The sequence below is a fragment of the Eschrichtius robustus genome, chromosome 5 (genome assembly GCF_028021215.1).
Source record: "Eschrichtius robustus isolate mEscRob2 chromosome 5, mEscRob2.pri, whole genome shotgun sequence".
Classification (NCBI taxonomy): Eukaryota; Metazoa; Chordata; class Mammalia; order Artiodactyla; family Eschrichtiidae; genus Eschrichtius; species Eschrichtius robustus.
Genome location: NC_090828.1, coordinates 70,997,683 through 71,019,080, shown reverse-complemented (window position 1 = coordinate 71,019,080; position 21,398 = coordinate 70,997,683). Strand labels below are relative to the sequence as shown.

At 34.5% G+C, this 21,398-nt stretch overlaps 1 protein-coding gene across 8 annotated transcripts in view; it reads left to right on the top strand.

Moving 5' to 3' along the window:
* TANK (TRAF family member associated NFKB activator) overlaps positions 1-21,398 on the top strand; it is an 81,262-nt gene that overhangs the window by 36,622 nt on the left and 23,242 nt on the right. For 4 of the 8 annotated variants that reach the window (XM_068545013.1, XM_068545010.1, XM_068545011.1 and 1 more), the window contains 2 exons: positions 8,697-8,808; positions 9,935-10,053. In XM_068545013.1, the coding sequence (XP_068401114.1) occupies positions 8,697-8,808; positions 9,935-10,053 (231 nt within the window). Of the gene's footprint in view, positions 1-4,054; positions 4,173-5,475; positions 5,581-8,696; positions 8,809-9,934; positions 10,054-21,398 lie in introns of all 8 variants that reach the window. The other 4 variants (XM_068545014.1, XM_068545015.1, XM_068545016.1 and 1 more) reach the window with 2 other exon arrangements.

The window sequence follows — 21,398 nt, the reverse complement described above, 5'->3', positions numbered from 1 at the left end:
GGTACTGTGTGGAATAATACTGCCTTTTATCCTAAATTACCTCACTTAAATTTCAAAGGATGATCCTTCATACTGCTACTCATACCCTACTATTGATCATCAAGTATATTTACTTTCCCTGGCCCCTAAGAGGTGTTCTTCTCTATACCAAATTTTCCATTGTTACATCTAGGCACACCTACCACCATGACATTAAATTGTTTGTCTTAGAACCTCTCGTCTATAAGAAAACATGAATATTTTTAGCTCTTCCTTACAGTATAGCCTTTATTCTAGACCATAAAAAAAATGTCAGGTAATCCCAGAAAATACTGAATGAATTGTATCCTTTTCCCTCCTTCAATCCTTAAATTCATATTACTTCAGAAAGCAGAAAGGAGAATTAACTTTTTATGAATGAGCATATTTTACAAGAGTCACATACTTTATATGTAAATACTCCCAGCCCTACAAAGTTGGCATTGTTAACCCCGTTTTTAAATGAAGAAACTGAGACTCTCAGAAATAAGTTAATTTTTTAACGTAAGTGGCAGAATCTATACTGAAACAGTTTATCTGACTCAAAAGTCCATATTCATTATACTAACCTAGTTAAATCACAGCCCATTCCAAGTTTTCAAACTGTTTTCTTCCCATTGCTATAAATAACCAAATATAATCTTCCCTATCCTTGGATAAATCCTTACTTTGTGATTTATACATCTCTTACTAAGAGAGGCTAGAGTATAAAGTTTGCCATTCATATTTCTTTTATTCATCCTACAAATAATTTATGATGTTTCAGGAACATAATAAATGCTAGGGATTCAAAGATACATAAAACATAAAATGTACCTTTTAAAGGATTCACAGTCTAATATGGCTTATTCTGTTTCTTGCTTTGTATAAGCACTTAGGTATACCCAGACTAAAAGGTCTTCTGACTGTTGCAAAGTAGAGGAATATCTTAATCACAGTAGCCCCTGACATAAACAACTTTTAATGTGCTTAAAGAATAAGAGAAGAGATTATTATATAGGGCAGTGGTAGAGTTGGCTTGGCCCCTGAATTTTGTGCAGATAGAATAAGCTATTGTTACAAAGAGATCAGGAAATACCATGCTTAAATAAGATAGAAGTTTATTTCTCTCTCATGTAACAGTCCAGAAGTGAGTAGCCAGGGCTAGTCAGGCAGCTCATTCACCCCTAAATTACAGTTTCCCTCTCTGGAATCACAGTGGCTGCTCTACTTGTTATCATTTCCCTGCCAGTAAGAAGAGAGAGAAGTGGGGAAGAGCAAACAACTTCCTTTTAATGATGTAGTCCAGAATTTGGACAGGTCACTTCTGTTCATACCCTGTTAGCCAGAACTTAGTTACATGGTCACACCTAGCAGTGGGGAAGGCCAGTACATATATTCTCTAGCTGGATGATCATGTGCCCACTTAAAAGTCTATATTACTAAAAGAAAGAATGAGAATGCATATGTGGTAATAATTAGCAGTCTTTGCCATATCTTGTGACTGACTAGTTACGTTGCCTAGGGAGTTTCAAATATCACAAGATTCCACAGTGTGGAATTAAATATTAAATCAGTTTTATTATACCAAGCGGCTTGTCACTCATTTCTGCCACTGTCTTGTGGGAGAAACCAAATATATTTTTAAAAGACGTAAGTACCCTCTATTGTTTCTTTGACCAAGAGAAGAATCAGTAATAAAGTAATAAAAACATCTGAAAATTTAAAAACTGATTGCCAATTTAAAAGTCAGATTACCATATTCATAAATGATTGTTACAGAAAACTTCCTGCATTTGATCTGCTTGTCCCCAGAGCCTTTGTATTATGTAATCAGAAAATATCTGCTTGTTGAGAAAAGAAGTATTTGTCTCTTCTTGCCCAGTTCTTGATTAAAAGAGAAAAATCTACAATAACTTGTATAGAAAGGAAGAAATTTTCTTAATTCTAAAATAGTTCAGATGCTGTGCTATAAACTGCTTTTTCTATGTACTGATAAGTAAGGTGAAGGATATAAAATATTTCAAATCATCCTGTGTGCTAAGCAAAGAGCCTTATTGACTAACCAGTGGGTATAAGGTGAAAACCTCAAATAAGACTAAATTTATGCCGTCTTTTTATCATAAATTACAGATCTAAATGTTTTTCTGACAATAAATGTAAAGCCATAAGGATTGTGTTGTCAGATTCCTTTATTCTAGAGCTAGTCTTGACCCATGTGAAATGTAAACTCTCAAGGCTTATGTTACCTATAAAAGCTTGTAAAACATGTTTTAAAGGAATGCATAAAGGCGTAACATGCCTTTATTTTACGTACTACTTTATTTTAAAATGTCTTTACTTTCACTTAAGATGTGAATGGCCTCATTATTGTGTACTGCTCTTCCTTTTTTCCTTTCTTTGCTCCTCAAAGCATTTATCTTGGTGTAAAGTGTCGGTAGGAATAAAGTAGTTCACTCTTTTTTTTTTCTACTGAAGCTACTGGTATTAGAATAAAGGTGCTTCTGGCTGTTTCTGATCAAAGCCTTATTTCTTCTATTGTACATTGTGAGTACTTTGCCATAAATTTGTTTTCCACCTATTAGAATTTAAAATGTTTGTATCCTTTGTTCCAGGTCTTAATTTTCAGAAATATGTCCTGTCAAAACTTTTAGGCAGGTATGCTAGGATATATATTCAAGAAGATTCATTAATAATTAGGAACATTTAAATTATGATACCCATTCAAAGATTATTTTGAGCACCTACTCAATGTATTGTATCAGGAACTGCTCTAAGTTACTGGGTCTACAATGAGCAGCAGAAATGCTCCCTACTTCATGAAATGGTGGCACAGACTAGTTAGGCAGAGACTAGTCAAACAATCCTGTAAATGTAAAGCTTCAAACTCTGATAAGTATTAGGAAGAAAAGTAAACTGCTTTTAAAATATCTATTAGGAATTTGACCTAATTTAGAGAAGACAATTTTTATGAAGTGATTGTAAAGAGCAGTTAGGCTGTTGCAGTAGTTCATTAATGTTTGCTGCTTGAACTGTTACGTCTACATTGGAAATGAACAAGTGGATAGATTTGAGAGTATTTAAGATTAAAATTGACACTTGGTGGTGGATTGGCAATAGAACAAGTAAATGTCAAGGATGGTTATAGCTTTCTGGATAAATAGCGGTGCCATGTATTGAGAGAAGGAATACTAGAAAAGGACTGATTTGGTGGGGTTGCGGGGGGTTTGAGGGGTTTGTTAGTTGGAGGGAGGAGATCATCGAATTTGAGTAAGTAAAATTTGAAATGCTTTTTCAGCAGCACTTAGCCGCATAGATACAGAGTTCAAAGGAGGGTTCTGCTAGAAGGAGAATTTGAAAGTCTGGGAAATAACCAACCACTGGGAATGAGATTGCCTGAAGGGAGAATATATAGCAAAAGAGGACCTTGGTAGAGCTAGATAGACTCACATGAGTCTAGCCATGGTGCTTATTTAGGGACTTGGGCATTGTGGTCAGGCAAACCTGTATTCAAATCCCAGCTCTACTACCTACTACCTACTGAGAAACCTTGAGCAGGTTATTTTGTAACTCTTTGTGCCTCAGTTTTCTCATCTATAACATGTGGGAAATAATCTCAGAAGGTTAGTTTAAGGATTAAGTGAGATAGAGAAAATAAAGCTCTCTAATTTCTGGAGCATAGTAAATAGTGAAATGATCATATGATGATAATGTGTTGATGAAAAATTTGGTTGCAGAACAGTTCACATTTTTAAAAGAAGATACATACACATGTACACAGAAGTTTTGAAAGGGCAAATGCCAAAGTGTCAGTAGTAATTACCTCTGAGGAGGAAAGGAGAGCAAAGTAAAGGAAGAGACTGTCACTTTTACTTTGTACATATCTGGGGTTTTGTTATGGTGGTGTTGGTGGACATTTTGTTGTTTTTTGCATTGTTTTCAACTAATGTGCTACTTTTGTAGTTTTTAACGACAATTTTGTTTCTTAATTATTTCTGAGCCTATTTTGTCTCTTTGTAAACTTTGAACAACCAGAGCTTGTTTTTTTGCTTGACAGAATGTTTTTGATTCAATGGAGATACCACACTGATTTCTTGAAAAGAAGCTTCTGAGTCCTAGATTACAGTGAACTAGAAGGACTGAGAAACTGGCTTAGAGCATGGGGTGGTTGTGTGGTAAGTCTGGTGACAAATTGCCTATGTACAGTGATAATCAGAGCTTTAGTTAATGGACATATGCACTACATGCTATAGTAATACATATTATGTGGAAACGTTGTTCATTATTACAGGAAAGTAACTAATGTTTGCAGAGAGCTTATTATGTGCCATAATAAGCAATCTCCTTCAATCCTGTAAGTAAGTATTATTTTCATTTCAAAGTGAAAGAAACCAAGGCTCAAAGAAGCTGAATAAATTAAACAGGACCAAAATGCAATATTGTAAAATAAAAATAGTTTACCATTTGGCATGCAGAGAAATTGGTGACAGCACTGTCACTTAATAGTAGATAATCAGATTGATAATCTGATCTGTCAAATTGCAGATCTCCTAGGTAAGTCTTGGTATCAGGAAGGTGGGAGAGGGCAGGGTTTATAACTCCCTAGTTATAGGAGAATATAGCAGAGAATGGTTTAGCAATGAGCTGTGTAAACCAGATCTCCGAGTTGCTAATCCTATACTGTCTCTTTTTTTTTTTAACCTAAAATTGAAGTTGGTTTTTAGTTTACCAAAGTTTCAAGATAAGACAGTTAGTTTGTGTCTGAAGTGTTATGTATTGGAATAATTAATATTTAATTATCTTCCTTCATGAACTGTGGAGCTCCCTATTGAGAGCTTTTGTGGTAGCCAAGCAAATCCTTCAATAAGGCTTTTGTTCTCTTTGTTAATCTTGGAACAGTTTGAAAGGTTTTTAAACCAAGGCTTTTTCTTTTAATCCATTCAATATTTACTAAAATTTTTACTCTTTTTATACTTAGAGGAAAAGAATGGTATTTCTGAATATTGGGATTAGTTCTTGAGGATGAGAAGAGATAATGTTTGACCTATTTAGAGAATTATGGATGACTTAAGGACACTTGAACTTTTTTTGCCATTTAGGAAATACGTGCTTTGGAAAATACGAAAAATGAGAATTTTTAGTATCAGCAGTAGAAAAAAATTCAATTTATAGAACTCTATATTAATATTTATGAAACCCACGAAAACTTGAGCAGCTGTATGTCCAAACTTATAGAGACTATGCTGCCTTAGTTTTGAAGATGGATTGAAATTTTGCCTGGATAAAGGAACATTTCTTAAGATAAGCTTTTTGCTTTATTTATGATAGTCGAGAGTATGTATGGACAACCATTTTTAGTAAATTCAAGATGTGTACTGTATTTAATCACCATTGTTTTAAGTTTTGCTTTTGAACACTGAGAAAGAATACGAAGTACATTCTGGCACCAAGTACCTAAGTACCTGTTTACCTCTTTAGATGCTGGTAGACCACTTGTTTTGCTAGTCTTTGGAACTGGAAGGAGTGTCAAATACACAGAAGCCAGAGTCATCTCGGCCAGATGGTGTTTGATACAGATGGATGGTTAGTTGTCATGCAGAACTCCTAGTTGGTAACTTGTTGCTGCCATCTGACTCAAAGAATCATTCACACACACTGGCTGTCAAAAGCATCTTCTCTTCTGTCTGTTTTAGCTGTCATGTCTGTGCTCTGTACAGAAGTGTTGACAAGACATTGCTGTTGTACATTTTCAATGTGGTTGTTAGTGATTTTTCTGTTTTGTGGGGTCTTTGGTAGCACTGGAATGTACTTGCTTTGTAATTGTACTGGTTTTTTTTAAAAATACTGTGACAGTGCAACAATTATCTGACCTTTTAAAAGGACTTTTCAGATAGTAAGTTTGTTAACATCTGTTCAGTGAACAAAAGCATTTACTAAAAAGAAAAAAAAAACCAAACTTCTTGTTCCTGTTAGTTTCCAAACATAGCAAGTAAACTGAATTCTGCTGGTTATTTCCCAGTTTGATACAGTATCCTCTTCTGGACTTCCCCTCTCATAGTCTTGTGGTCAGAAGCTTTATACTATTTTCTAAATATGTATTTTCTCTTCTTGAATTAGTACGTTTTTTTCTGATAGTATAAACTTCCCTTTTTTTCCAAAAAAAGAAAAAGAAAATCTTCAGACATGGCCTATTTTTTTTGCATCCGTCTTCTGAAACTTAATTTCCTTTTGTCTTATTTACCTACTGACCTACTGTCTCTATTTTTCCTATTTTCCTTATAGAAATGTAAGCAAAACCTTATCTCCATTCCTTCAGGTTACTTCTGAAGGCATATCTATTTCCCTTATATTTCCTTATAAAACTTAATTAGTTTATTTATTCGACTAATATTGAGCGTCTCAGTGTGTGCCAGGTACTCTGCTGTACTCTGGAGATGGGGTACTCAGGAGAAAATAGTCTCTGCCCTTGAGGAGGTCATAGTCTAAAGGGAAATCATACGTATAAACATTTAGGCTAGACTACTGTAATTGATACAATGTAAGTATGTGGAAAGAACAGTAAAAGAACATGGGTCATTTCTGTTCTATTTCCCCTGCTATACTTCCAGAGTATTGGTTTTTAAATTATTACAGAATTTGCTTAAGTTTATAAAGTACTTTGTTAAGTTGTTTAAGAAATAGTTCAAAACTTCAACTTGAAATTATTGTTGATCCATAGATTTTTTTTTCCAGCTAATGAAAACATTTTCAGCATTATTCATTTATTGTAATATGTTATATGCAGATGTGCTAAAGTATGTTTTTAAGCCAGAAACTAGAAGATGAAAATTACCTGGCAGAGGCTTTCTGAGTTGGTTCCAAAAGAAAATACAAGTCATTTGTTTTTTCAGTAAGGTTGGGGAAAAATATATAGTACATGGAGAATGGACTGAGGCTTGCATAACTTATACATTTATTCTGGGCCCGTCTCTAAGTTTTTTGTGCTGGTTACTTAATGCTGGATAGTAGAATATATGTAGCTCTCAAAGAATAGTGAAAGAATGGGTAATTTTTCGTTGATATTTATGAAAAGCTTTGAGTTCTTTAGAGAAAGTTCTAAATACACAGAAGTAGATAGTACAGACTGTGATATTAGTGTGTTTGCTGATTCCTCAGCCCCGGTGGCTCTGTGTAGCCAGGTAAATTTAAAGTATTACAGAATTTGCATTAGAGGTTTAAACCCTTCTTACAGTCAACCTACCCACTCTTTCTAGGGGCTTGGATGTAAGCTTATGTAGGAATAAGAAGTCTTATTTGGGGAAGCCTGGCCCTCGACTGGAATTTGGTATCCAAGGTTCTGTTCTCAGACTCCTAGTCATAGGACATATGGTTCAGACCGATTCAAAAGACTCATTCTTTTATTCATAATAATAAAATTTACTCGGATTTTCTTTTAATTGGATTCTTTATTTCTTTTATTTTTTCAATAAGCATGTACTGAATTCCTCCTATGTGTAAGTTACTTTGCAGAGTTCTATGGGAGTATCAAGTTATCTGATACTACCCACAGGCAACATGCAAAGACAACACACCACTTGGGTTATTTACCAGCTTTGTCAGTTACTCATGTTTGAAGTGTAATACTTACAAAATTTCACCTTTTATTTGGGAAAATGTGGTATTTTGCTTTCATTTCTTAAGCTAATTTACTTTGGGAATCTAGGAACAGCTGTGTAATTTATAAAGAACTTTAGGTTTATAGATCTCTGAAAATAATAGAGCTTCATTAATTTTGAACTTTGATTAAGTATCAATTCAAAATCGAATATTTAGTATCTATTGAAGGACAGTCCAAGATTATTAGAACCCCATTTCATATTTCAAGGAATTTACAATTTAGTCATTTATATGTTCTTCTAGTGATAGAAATTGTTAAAGAATTCTCTATTATTTTTTGGTCATATATTTTTCAGACTTTGTGCTAATTTGATAATTGTAATGGAACGTTTTCAAATTTCGGGTTTGCAGCATTTGTATTCTCTAATGCAAACTCGTGTCTTCTTTCATTGCTTAATTCTCACAGCCACTGCAATGAAATAGTGAGGTGAATGGATTAAAAATATAAGGGAAATTGAAGTATTTAAGATATCCACTAGAGATTAACCATGTGTTCTCTTGACTTCTTAAAACTTAATCTTAGAAGTTTCTGATCAATGTAATTTTATAATTTGTACATGTCCCTTTGATTTTCATAGTGTTTTAGCTATAGCTACTTCCTTTGTGTTTTTGTACTCTAAAAGTAAATTCAAAAGTGTGTTTATTTAAAAGACATGAAATCTTCACTTTTTAAAGTTAGTGGATATTTTTATAGAATAACTTTAATATAATATCCATTTTGTCATTCATGCTTTTTTTTATTATTAAGGATTAAATTCTAAATTATAATTTTTATCCAAGAAACTATACACTGAACTCTTAACTGAAATTTCTTTAATTAAGAAGATTTTTTTAATTTTACAGTGTTTAAAGCATTTTAAATCACTTATGTTTGTAATGATTATAAATGCATTATTGGATCCTATTTTTAGCTCATAAATAAATGCTCCAGTACCTGGGAAATGGCAATATGGGTAACTCATATCTATATGTAATTATTAAGGGACAGTAAATATATGTACATGTCTGTCAGTAAATATCAGGCTAACTGGTTTTTATGTCAGCAGACTGAGAACTATGAGCAGAGAATACGTGAGCAACAGGAACAGCTGTCCCTTCAACAAACTATTATTGACAAGCTAAAATCACAGTTACTTCTTGTGAATTCCAGTCGAGGTATGTTCATGTTAAATTTTTATTTATTTCTTAAACCTCTGGGAGAAAAGAAAGATGGAAGTGAAGTTTTTCTATTTTATTTCTCCATTGTTTCTCAGTAGTTCTGATATTTTAATAACTGTGGTACAGTTACGTTTATTTGAGAAATGAACAGTTGCAGGAAATGGGAAAATGGACATTCACATATATTATCTGGTGGAACTCTTAAGTTGATAAAACTTCCTAGAAGACAGTTTGTCAGTAAATAGCAAAAGCTTTTAAAATGTCTGTGCCTTTTAAACCAAAAATTCAAGTCCTAAGAATATATCATAAGAAAATATTTCTTTAAGTACTCAAGGTATATATGCAAGGATGCTCATCACAGTATAATTTCTAATAATGGAAAACTAGAAATAAATAAATGTTCAACAGTTAAATTACAGTCATTTGTGTAGTGAACAGCTATGTAGCCAAGAAAAGTGATAACAGGTGTTCAGTTATAAACATGAGACATATTCATGATATATAGCAAACTGAGCAAAGCAAGATAAAAAATAAATGTAATTTTATCTATGCAAAAAAAAAAAAAGGTTCTTTTGTGAATTTATGTGTATTGGAAAAGAAAAATTCTGATAAAATATAAACCAAAATGTTAACAGGAATAATTCATAGATAATAAAAACTGTGGGTAGCTTTTATTATTTTTATTCTTTTCAGCATGTCTGCATTTTCTAATTTTTTAATAATAAGCATAGAGTATTATGCAAATAATTATCATAAACAAGAAATGCATACCTGAAAATATGACTTAAATAAAAGTTTAATTACATTGCTGATGATAACATACAAAGAACATACTTCTAGTTTTCTAAATTCTACATATTTTATATACTACTGATATTGGAAGAGTAGGGGTTTTGTGTGTTTAGTGGGAATGAAAGTAAAAAAAATATTAATCAAATATGCCAAAATCTAAATGGGCAAATCTAAATTGTCAAAATAACTATTATCTAAAGAATTTTTAAAATTCATAGTTTAAAATCTCTACTCTAAAATTAGGGGTTTGGGTTTGTATTCTTTTTACTTTTCCAGGTGGTACCAAAAACAAGGATTTCCCACTTATTCCTAAGAGGTTTTTGTCTTACAGATAACAGTTATGGCTGTGTTCCCCTGCTTGAAGACAGTGAAGCAAGGAAGGATAATTTGACTCTTGATCAGCCACATGATAAAGTAAAATCACGAATACCAAAAGAAAAAGAATCAAAGGTGACTGCGCTGCCGGTTTATTCCCTAAAGGAAATAAATGAGAAGTCGGGCTTCTTGAATTATTTAGTCAGTATTCTATCACATTTGAGATGGGCAGGAATGGTGGAGAAAGTGGATAAGATTCTTTTCAACCCTAACACTGCTATTGCAAGAATCAAAATTTAAACGGTGGTACATAACACATTTTCCCCATTTTATTTTCCTGAAATGGATCCACCACTGGAATTCTAAACAGAAGTTATTTATATACAAACAAGTAACTTACATGTTCCTAAATATATTTGAAGCAGTATTTCCAAGTAAAATAAATACTTAAATTTCCTGTTTCCTAGTATTCTCTTTTCTATCTCACCTGTGTTTACCAGAGAAATAAAAGATTTTACACAGAAAGAAATAAGATAGTAAGACAGAGATGATTCTGGGCTAGACAATAGCATTCTAGTTTTTTCATTTGCCTGTGCTTAATTAAAAAACAAAATCCGCCTAACTAGCTTAAGCAAAAGTCTTCATTGAAGCAATATAAAAAGGAATATTGCATATCTGCAGAGAGATGTGTACAAAGATGTTAATGGTACATTGGTTAGAAACAACCTAAACATCTGTCAGTAGCAGAATGGTACATCTTTACAATTAAACATTTTAGAAAAATTAAACTAAATATTTATATATTAATATACCTAGATTTCAAAAGCAGTGTTGAGTAAAAAATGGAAATTACAAAATGAAAAAATGGGAATAATTTATTTAGATTTTTTAAAAATATAAAACATTATGACATCATTTATAAAAATATAAATGTGTAGTAGGAGTATAAAAACATATGCAGGAAGGATATTCTTTAGAAAAATGAAGGTGGGGAGAAAAGAGACTGATTCTGGGAAAGGAATAAAGAGGGCTTCAGGTATATCTGTAACTTTTCTGTTTTTGAAGAAAAGTTCTGAAGCAAATATGGCAGAATCTTAATGCTTGTTAAATCAGGGTGGTCGAGATATAGATGTATATTGTATTATTCTCCATGCTTTTCTGAATCATTGGAATTTTATGTTTAAAAATGAATTTTTTTAATTAGATGAGTTGGGTTTTAGTGAGATGAAACAGCTCTTGAGTGAAATAATATCTCCTAACAAATGAGGACACTTAACAACCACAAGACAATTAAGTCAAGAGTGCTATATTTATTTATTTATTTCCTTCTAAATCAGGTAGGAGATTTTAACTTTGTGTGTCAAGGTTATTCAGTTACTTATCCCATAACTAAGACTGTCTTAACTTGTTTTTATTTAACATCAAATCTGAGAAATCCAGTTTGACAGTTCCCTATAAATAAAAATTTTAGAATGAAAACTTCCCTACAGTATCTCCCAGTTCATATTTCTTTATTTAGAATCGTTATTGGTTTTTTTATTTGAATCGTTCAGCTCTCTTCACCCCCACTCCAATTTCCGTTTATCTGAAACTGCTAGTAAACACAAGAAACTGTGCCACTGGAACATGTTCAGGTTTATTTTGCAAAAGACAAAATTCAGAAATAGTGATTCTGACTTTTAGAATACAATTTTGTGATAGAGCCTATTATAGTACATTTTAAAATCATTGAACTACTATAAAATGCTGACATAAATTTAGTGCTTAAGTAAATAATATTTGCAGGCCATTTTCCTGTTTCAAAGACTTCTAAATGTCATGATTTATCATCAATTTTTAGTCAAAATTCTTATATTATTCCAATTATAACATTTCTCTGAAAATAATAAAATATCTCCAGTTCAAGTACATAGAAAGTATTTTTGAAAGTAGCAGTCTTGATTAGAACAAAGGGGATAAAGTGAAAGGCTCTAAGATATATTAATAATTTAGTTTATTTTGAATTTGGATAATTTGTCATTATGAAAGTTTTAGAGTTTGTCAATTAGTGTTCAAAGAGAACCTTCAAACAGATTTGTTTTTTAAATTATGTTTGTTTTAATTTTGTAAGATGTCTTTATGTCTCAAATATATATATATATATATATCTGAACAGCTGTGCTGAAATTAAGTGTAAGTAACAGAAATCATGTCAAAGGTAGCTTATTTCCAAAAAATTAATAATGTTGCATCAATTATAACCTTATTTGTGGACAGACCATAAGAGGGAAAAATATAAAGCTCCAAGTAGGAAATAAAGCTAAATTCAGTGAGTTCTCTTAATTATCTTTACTAACAGGGGAAAGGTTTATTTGACAGCTACATAATTAACTCTTTGAATAGCTCATCAACTCAATCTTCTTGTACTATAATAAAAATTAGCAGTTTTATATTTCAGTTTTCTCATCTTCCTTTATATATCTAGAGCCAAAGTGCTAATGAGCACTAAACATATAAAGGATTAAAGAGAAGAAATGTATTCTAAAAGAATGGATAAATTGGATTTGTTGAATATTTAAGAGCTGGCTATATATGCATGCAAAAATTAGTCCTAATTTAGAAAAATACTGGCCAGTTGAAATTAAAATCTTTTCCATTGGCATATATGTTGATCTGAGCTAATTAAGTTATAATTAAATACACGTTTAGGTAATACAAGTGAAATCCTTTCCTGAAGGAGTTTGATTGTTATGGATATCATTAAGGTTTTTCCAAAATGAAAAAATTCCATATTGGTTGCTTGCAATTTTGTCAAAGTATACATGTATACACAAGGCAAAACCTAGAAGGTAGTATGCAGAAATGGCTAAGATAATGGTACAATTTTCTGTTTTCAGTATGCTTTAATTTTATTAGCCTTCTCAAAAACTAATTGGTTTTATTTTTTTTACTGAAGTATAGTTAATTTACAACATTGTGTTAATTTCTGTTGTACAGCAAAGTGACTCAGTTATACATATATGTACATTCTTTTCCATTATGGTTTATCATACTGAATATAGTTCTCTGTGTCATGAAAAACTTAACTGATTTTAGAAATTACATTCTCAATCAGTTGGCCTAGCCTCTGTAATGAATTAGTGACTTAATAGAAATGTTTTGAACCAACAACAGAAGGAGGCTACTGCTAACCACTCACAGTCCTTTCCTCCTCCTATTTGGTGGGTAGTTTGAGGACTGTTTACCTTGTTTAGGACTTGGTTAGGATATTTGAAAAGGGAAAGACCCCCAGACATTATGGCAAATGGCAACTATGGCTGCCTTGGAAAATGAGACACATAGAGTGTAGGAAAAAGGAATATGTTGAGGGAAAAGAGGACCTTTTAGAAAATTGTATTTGAGAAACATGAAATTTATAGTTTAGTCTGTTCATAGAAATCCTACACAAAGAGCATGCAAGAGTCCTTTGATTTCTAAAAGGACATAAAAAAGTCAAGGTCGCAGAACCTGTATCATTGGATGACCCTTAGTATTCTGCTTATAGTTTAGCGACATTAGAGGAGAAGTACTCAATTTAATGGAAAACTTGAGTTTCACCTCTTGTACACCACTGTAGTTTGTACAGTATTTCTTGTTGAGGTAGGATTCATTGTATTATCTATCATGTAACAAAGTACCCCAAATTTACCCCAATATATAGCAACAACTATTTATTAATCACTTTTTGTGGGTCAGAAATTCAGGAGTGACTTAGCTGGGTAGTTCTGATTCAGGATCTTATGTGATTGAAGTCAGAATGTGGCCAAGGGTTTCCAGTCACCTGAAAGCTTAACGGTGGTTGGAGGATCCACTTTCAAGATGGCTGTTGGCAAGATACCTCACCACATGGGCCTCTCATCACAGTGTGCCAGCTATCTTCCTCAGAGTAAGAAAGAAAGAGGTCCAAGAGAGCAAGGAGGAAGCCACAGTGCTTTCTACAAGCTAGTCTCTAAAATCACACCTTTGCTTCCACTTTATTCTGTTCATTAGAAGCAAGTCACTAAGTGCTCCAGAGATAAGAAAATAAGTTCTTCTTCTTGAAAAAAAAGATTATCAAAGATTTTGTAGACATACTGTATTTAAAAGCATCACAGGGGGACTTCCCTGGTGGTCCAGTGGTTAAGACTCTGCGCTCCCTTGGGCTTCCCTGGTGGCGCAATGGTTCGGAGTCCGCCTGCCAATGCAGGGGACACGGGTTCGAGCCCTGGTCCAGGAAGATCCCACATGCTGCGGAGCAGCTGGGCCCGTGCACCATAACTACTGAGCCTGCGCTCTGGAGCCCGCGAGCCACAACTACTGAGCCCGCGAGCCACAACTACTGAGCCTGCGTGCCACAATCACTGGAGCCCGTGCGCCTTGAGCCCATGCTCCGCAACAAGAGAAGCCACCGCAACGAGAGGCCCTCGCACCACAATGAAGAGTGGCCCCCGCTCGCCACAACTAGAGAAAAGCCTGCACGCAGCAACGAAGACCCAACACAGCCAAAAATAAATAATTAAAAATAAATCAAGGGCTTCCCTGGTGGCGCAGTGGTTGAGAGTCTGCCTGCCAATGCACGGGACACGGGTTCGAGCCCTGGTCTGGGAAGATCCCAAATGCTGCGGAGCAACTAGGCCCGTGCGCCACAACTACTGAGCCTGCGCATCTGGAGCCTGTGCTCCGCAACAAGAGAGGCCGCGACAGTGAGAGGCCCACGCACCGCGATGAAGAGTGGCCCCTGCTCGCCGCAACTAGAGAAAGCCCTCGCACAGAAACGAAGACCCAACACAGCCAAAAATAAATAAATAAAGAAGCTTCCATTTAAAAAAATAAAATAAATAAATAAATCAAAAAAAAAAAAAAAGGGCTTCCCTGGTGGCGCAGTGGTTGAGAATCTGCCTGGTAATGCAGGGGCACGGGTTCGAGCCCTGGTCTGGGAAGATCCCACATGCCACGGAGCAGCTGGGCCCGTGAGCCACAACTGCTGAGCCTGCGCGTCTGGAGCCTGTGCCCCGCAACGGGAGGGGCCGCGATAGCGAGAGGCCCGCGCACCGCGATGAAGAGTGGCCCCCGCTTGCCGCAACTAGAGAAAGCCCTCACACGAAACAAAGACCCAACACAGCTAAATAAATGGATAAATAAATAAATAAATAAAGTAGCTATTAATTTAAAAAAAAAAAAAAAAAGACTCCCCGCTCCCAATACAGGGGGCCCGGGTTCCATCCCTGGTCAGGGAACTAGATCCCACATGCCGCAACTAAAAGAGCCCGCGTGCCACAACTAAGACCCAGCGCAGCCTAAATAAATAAATAAATAAATATTTTTAAAAATAAAAATAAAAGCATCACAGGGATTGTAGATTGTGGTATACAGAAGAGGGTACCAAAAGATCAAGGGTGTGTGTGGGGGCAGCATAGTATATCATTTACCATATGATAAATATTAATGAGAGTTAAAGGAACCTGGCAGAATTTAATAATGAATTTGACTCTCCTGAATCCTATTGTTATTCATCTCAGAGGAAAGAAATAGTCATAGCTTATTATCTTGAGAATAATTTCAAAAATTCTAATATGAATATAGACTTTCCAGAGGAGATTAGCTGAGCAGTGCTTTAGAGAACCAAGAAACTGTCGCATGTTATTACTTTAAAAGTTAAAAATTGTGAGAAATCAAGTAACACAAAAATGCATACACTTATTCTTGGCAAAGACTACTATCTTGTTTGCAGGACACCATTGTCAGACATAGTAACATATGTCATGATAGCAGTTATTATTTAGCAAATTTTATATTTTAATATAAATACAAATTCTGAGCAGGGATCGAACCCAGGCCCCCTGCAGTGGAAGCGCAGACTCCTAACCACTGGACCTCCAGGGAGTTCCCCTGGATCATTTTTATGATCTTGGAAACGAGAATTTTTTATAATACGGCTCTGGGAACCACTTCAGTTGCAAACTAAATGCTACCCTAGGTGTGTAGGGTGTAACAAAAGATTTTGTCATCTTTCTATCCCTTATTTTTTTTGTGTGGAAGTTATACAAAAGTCTAGAGTGTTTTGACACAAGAAAATATAGAGAGCAAAAATGTAGAATACATAAAAGAATTTAGTGATGTTGGTAAATTTTCTTCACTCACTCATTCAATAACTCTAAACTGCCCTCTGACTTAAAGTCCTGTTTTAATAACCAAAATAGACATTATTGAATGTTGTAAAGTTTTTTCAGATTCTAGGATCCGAGATACAAAGTATATATTATATGAGTTTATTTGAACTTTTAATTATTTAGAGACCATGTGTTCATGTGTATAGAAATGTTTTTATGCTTTATTTCTGATTTTCTATATATAATTTATTCTTTATACATCTTTTTTCATCTAAGTTATATGCTTTAAACAAAAGTTTAAAAATACAAAGAATGCAGTTGTTACTGAAAGATGCCAGTTAGACAGTTGGCAAATTTCTAATGTAGCTATCATTGTGATTAGATCAGCAGATACATGGTAGCTTTGAGGAGCAGGATAGATTTTATAGGTTTAGAACAGTAAAACAGTGATGGAGCTGTGGAGCTGCCATCAGTGCTAACATTAAGAAAGTAGGATGTGCTGTACCTGGCAATTGCAAGTAAACATAGAAGCTCTGACATGTTTGAAGAAAGCTGATGTCTAAAAATTCACTTGTCAATCAGTTAGACAAGAAGTGTTTTTTTTTTTAAACATCTTTATTGGAGTATAATTGCTTTACAATGGTGTGTTAGTTTCTGCTTTATAACAAAGTGAATCAGCTATATGTATACATATATCCCCATATCTCCTCCCTCTTGTGTCTCCCTCCCACCCTCCCTATCCCACCCCTCTAGGTGGTCACAAAGCACCGAGCTGATCTCCCTGTGCTATGCAGCTGCTTCCCACTAGCTATCTATTTTACATTTGGTAGTATATATAAGTCCATGCCACTCTCTCACTTCGTCCCAGTTTACCCTTCCCCCTCCCCATGTCTTCAAGTCCATTCTCTACTAGGTCTGCGTCTTTATTCCTGTCCTGCCCCTAGGTTCTTCAGAACCATTTTTTTTTTTTTTTTTTTTTAGATTCCATGTATATGTGTTAGCATGTGGTATTTGTTTTTCTTTTTCTGACTTACTTCACTCTGTATGACAGACTCTAGGTCCATCCACCTCACTACAAATAACTCAATTTCGTTTCTTTTTATGGCTGAGTGGACAGAAGTATTTATTGAACTCCTCCTATTTTCCCAGTCTTGGTAGTCCTTGATAGGAATACAAAAAAAAAAAAAAGAGTAAGATCTTTCCCCTTTAAGGAGCTACAATCTGGTCGGGAAAACAAAGATTTGGAGACCCAAAGCAATTAGCAAGCAAATTAAAAGACAATGTGAAGTCCAGATTACATGACAAAATGAAATCCTAATTATCATTTTATGGTACAGATAAAACATATAGGACCTTACTTTAAAAATAAAAATTCCCAGTGAGCTGAAGGTAGGCTTGATCAGGCACTCAACATTTAGTTTAAGTAGGGGAAAGAAAACAAATTCTTAACTTGCTTATGTGGTAGTATGTGCATAGATATGTAAACTTAAATTTTGTGCAGCATTTTAATAGAAAAAAAATAATCTCTAGGCAAGAACCCATATTATTCCAGGCTACTTTGGAGAACATTAAATAAACTGAAAGCTAAAACTGAGGGTTTTGAAAGAGCAATTTCATTTACTATAACTTTTTAAAATTACGTAATCATGACTTCAGAGGAGAGAGTGCTTCTTTTTGTTTCCTTATTCTTTATTTTTGTTTCTTTATTCTGTAGACGGTTCTTCAGTGAAAGGCATTTGCCCATGGTGTATTCCTCCAGTTATTATATATGACAGTTTTGGCAGACACTGTATGAACTTTAACTTGTTCTGCTGTCTGGCCTTCTGTAGCTTATAAAATCCTAGCCTCACAAGTCTAGGTCTTGGATGACCTCTCCATCCTTAAACTGTTCATATCTCACATACTCTGGACTTCAGGTGCACCACCCACTTAGGGATCTCCATCTGAGTTTCAGGCCCCCATAGCTTCTCTCAACATCTAGATACTTTCTCTATTGCAAGTCTCTTAAACTATATTTATTTGTAGGTTAGGTTTATTGTCAGGTACCTGGTTTTATATACATTGTAAATGCTTTAAAATAGAGTATTGTATACAGGTATATGATAAAAACACCTGTTTTTAAATATGTTTTTATTATTTGAACAGAAGTTAGAAATTATATCATTAGTCAAGATATGTAACTATCAACTGATTTCCTTGGCAAAGTAAAATATGGTTTACATTATCAAAACACATAGTACCTTTCCTGAGAGAGGAACTTTAAAAAAAATATGACTGCTTATGTTCTCACCTTTGTATTACTCACCTTTGTAAAAAAAAAAAAAAAAAAAAATTTATCCCTGTATTCCTTTAAGGCTTGATTCTTTCTTTTCATCATCTCTTATTAGATAGAAATGCCCATTATACAATGGCACATGACAGCCTAGCCTGGGGATTACAGAGGATTGGAGAAAACGTGTGTACGTAGCAACTTACCTTCTTCGTCAGAGCAAATGTCCCATTCCCCCTGGTTTTGTTTTTAGAGATTTGATCAAATATACCTTCTTTTTATATGTAACACTTCTATATTACTTTTCTCTGGAGATTAGTCTTTGTTTATAGACTCTCTGGTAGAATAATAATTAGAAGGAAAAAAGTTATTCAACAAGTTTATTCATTAAAGTTCATAGTTTTTCCCAAGGTGTCATAATAAATATATCACAAACTCTAAGAAAATTGCTATCCAAATCATTTTAATGTTTACATTGAAACTTCCGTTGTAGAAATTGTTTCCAAATCTGAATTATTAATTCATCCTAACTCTTTCCTGTTCTGAGTCTCTGGTTTTGTTTTTGTTTTTTTTATTGAAGTATTGTTGATTTACAGTGTTGTGTTAGTTTCTGGTGCATAGCAAAGTGATTCAGTTATACGTATATATACATATTCTTTTTCATGTTCTTTTCCATTATGGTTTATTACAGGATATTGAATATAGTTCCCTGTGCTATACAGTAGGACTTTGTTATTTATCTATTTTTTACATAGTAATTTGTATCTGTTAATCCCAAATACCTAATTTATCCCTCCCCCACCCCCTCTCCCCTTTGGTAACCATAAGTTTGTTTTCTGTGTCTGTGAGTCTGTTTCATAAATAAGTTCATTTGTGTCATATTTTAGATTCCACATATAAATGATACATGGTATTTGTCTTTCTCTTTCAGACTTACTTCACATAGTATGATAATCTCTAGGTCCATCCATGTTGCTGCAAATGGCATTATTTCATTCTTTTTTATGGCTGAGTAGTATTCCATTGTGTATATATACCACATTTTCTTTATCCATTCATCTGTTGATGGACATTTAGGTTGCTTCCATGTCTTGGCTATTGTAAGTAGTGCCACAGTGAACATTGGGGTGCATGTATCTTTTCGAATTATGGTTCTCTCCGGATATATGCCCAGGAGTGGGATGGCTGGATCATATGGCATCTCTCTTTTTAGCTTTTTAAGGAACCTCCATACTGTTTTCCATAGTGGCTGCAGCAGTTTACATTCCCGCCAACAGTGTAAAAGGGTTCCCTTTTCTCCATAGCCTCTCCAGCATTTGTTATTTGTAGACTTTTTAATGATGGCCATTCTCATCAGTTTGAGGTGGTACCTCACTGTAGTTTTGAATTGCATTTCTCTAATAATTAACAATGTTGAGCATCTTTTCATGTGCCTGGTGGCCATCTTACGTCTTCTTTGGTGAAATGTCTATTTAGGTCTTCTGCCCATAGTTTGATTGGGTTTTTTTTTTTTTTTTTCTGTTAATGAGTTGTATGAGCTGTTCATATATTTTGGAAATTAAGCCCTTGTTGGTCACATCATTTGCAAAGATTTTCTCCCAGTCTGTAGGTTGTCTTTTCATTTTTTTTATGCTTTCCTTTGCTGTGCAAAAGCTTATAAGTTTGATTAGGCCCCATTTGTTTATTTTTGCTCTTATTTCTATTTACTTGGGAGACTGACCTAAGAAGACATTGGTATGATTTATGTTGGAGAATGTTTTACCTATGTTCTCTTCTAGGAGTTTTATGGTGTCATGTCTTATATTTAAGTCTTTAAGCCATTTTGAGTTTATTTTTGTGTATGGTGTGAGGGTGTGTTCTAACTTCATTGATTTCTATCTAGCTTTCCCAACACCACTTGCTGAAGAAACTGTCTTTTCTCCATTGTATATTCTTGCCTCCCTTGTCAAAGATTGACTGTAGTGTGTGGGTTTATTTCTGGGCTCTCTGTTCTGTTCCATATGTCTGTTTTTGTGCCAATACCATGCTGTTTTAATTACTGTAGCTTTGTAGTATTGTCTGAAGTCTGGGAGGGTTATACCTCCAGGTTTGGTCTTTTTCCTCAGGATTGTGTTGGCAATTCTGGGTCTTGTATGTTTCCATATAAATTTTAGGATTGTTTGTTCTAGTTCTGTGAAAAATATCATGGGTAATTTGATAGGGATCACATTAAATCTGTAGATTGCTTTGAGTAGTATGGCCATTTTAACAATATTAATTCTTCTAATCCAAGAGCATGGAATATCTTTCCATTTCCTTGAATCATCTACAGTGTCCTTTATCAGTGTTTTGTAGTTCTCAGCTATAAGTCTTTTCACCTCCTTGCTCAGATTTATTTCTAAGTATTTTATTTATTTTTTGATGCAATTTTTTTTTTAAATAAATTTATTTATTTATTTATTTATTGGCTGTGTTGGGTCTTCGTTGCTGTGCGTGGGCTTTCTCTAGTTGCGGCGAGCGGGGGCTACTCTTTGTTGCGGTGTGCGGGCTTCTCATTGCAGTGGCTTCTCTTTGTTGCAGAGCACAGGCTCTAGGCACGCAGGCTGCAGTAGTTGTGACATGCGGGCTCAGTAGTTGTGGCTCGTGGGCTGTAGAGCGCAGGCTCAGTAATTGTGGCACACGGGCTTAGTTGCTCCATGGCATGTGGGATCTTCCCAGACCAGGGCTCGAACCCGTGTCCCTTGCATTGGCAGGTGGATTCTTAACCACTGCGCCACCAGACAAGTCCTCTTGATGGGATTTTAAAATGGATTGTTCTTTTACTTTCCATTTCTGATACTTCATTGTTAGTGTAAAGAAATGCAACAGATTTCTGTATGTTAATCTTGGTGAGTCTCTGTTTCTTAATTTAATACATAATTTTAGTTTTTGCTTTGTTATTATACTAGAAATAATTTTTGAGGGGAGAAGAAACTGAGAAGTGGCATATCACTCTTTAAATCCTCTTCCCTGGCTTCTAAGCAGATTTAAATAGCTCTAATATTGTATATTTCCCCTTTTTGTACCCTTTCTCACATTTCCCATTTTTCTTTTTTCTACTCTTCTCCAGAGCCCACTAAACAGAG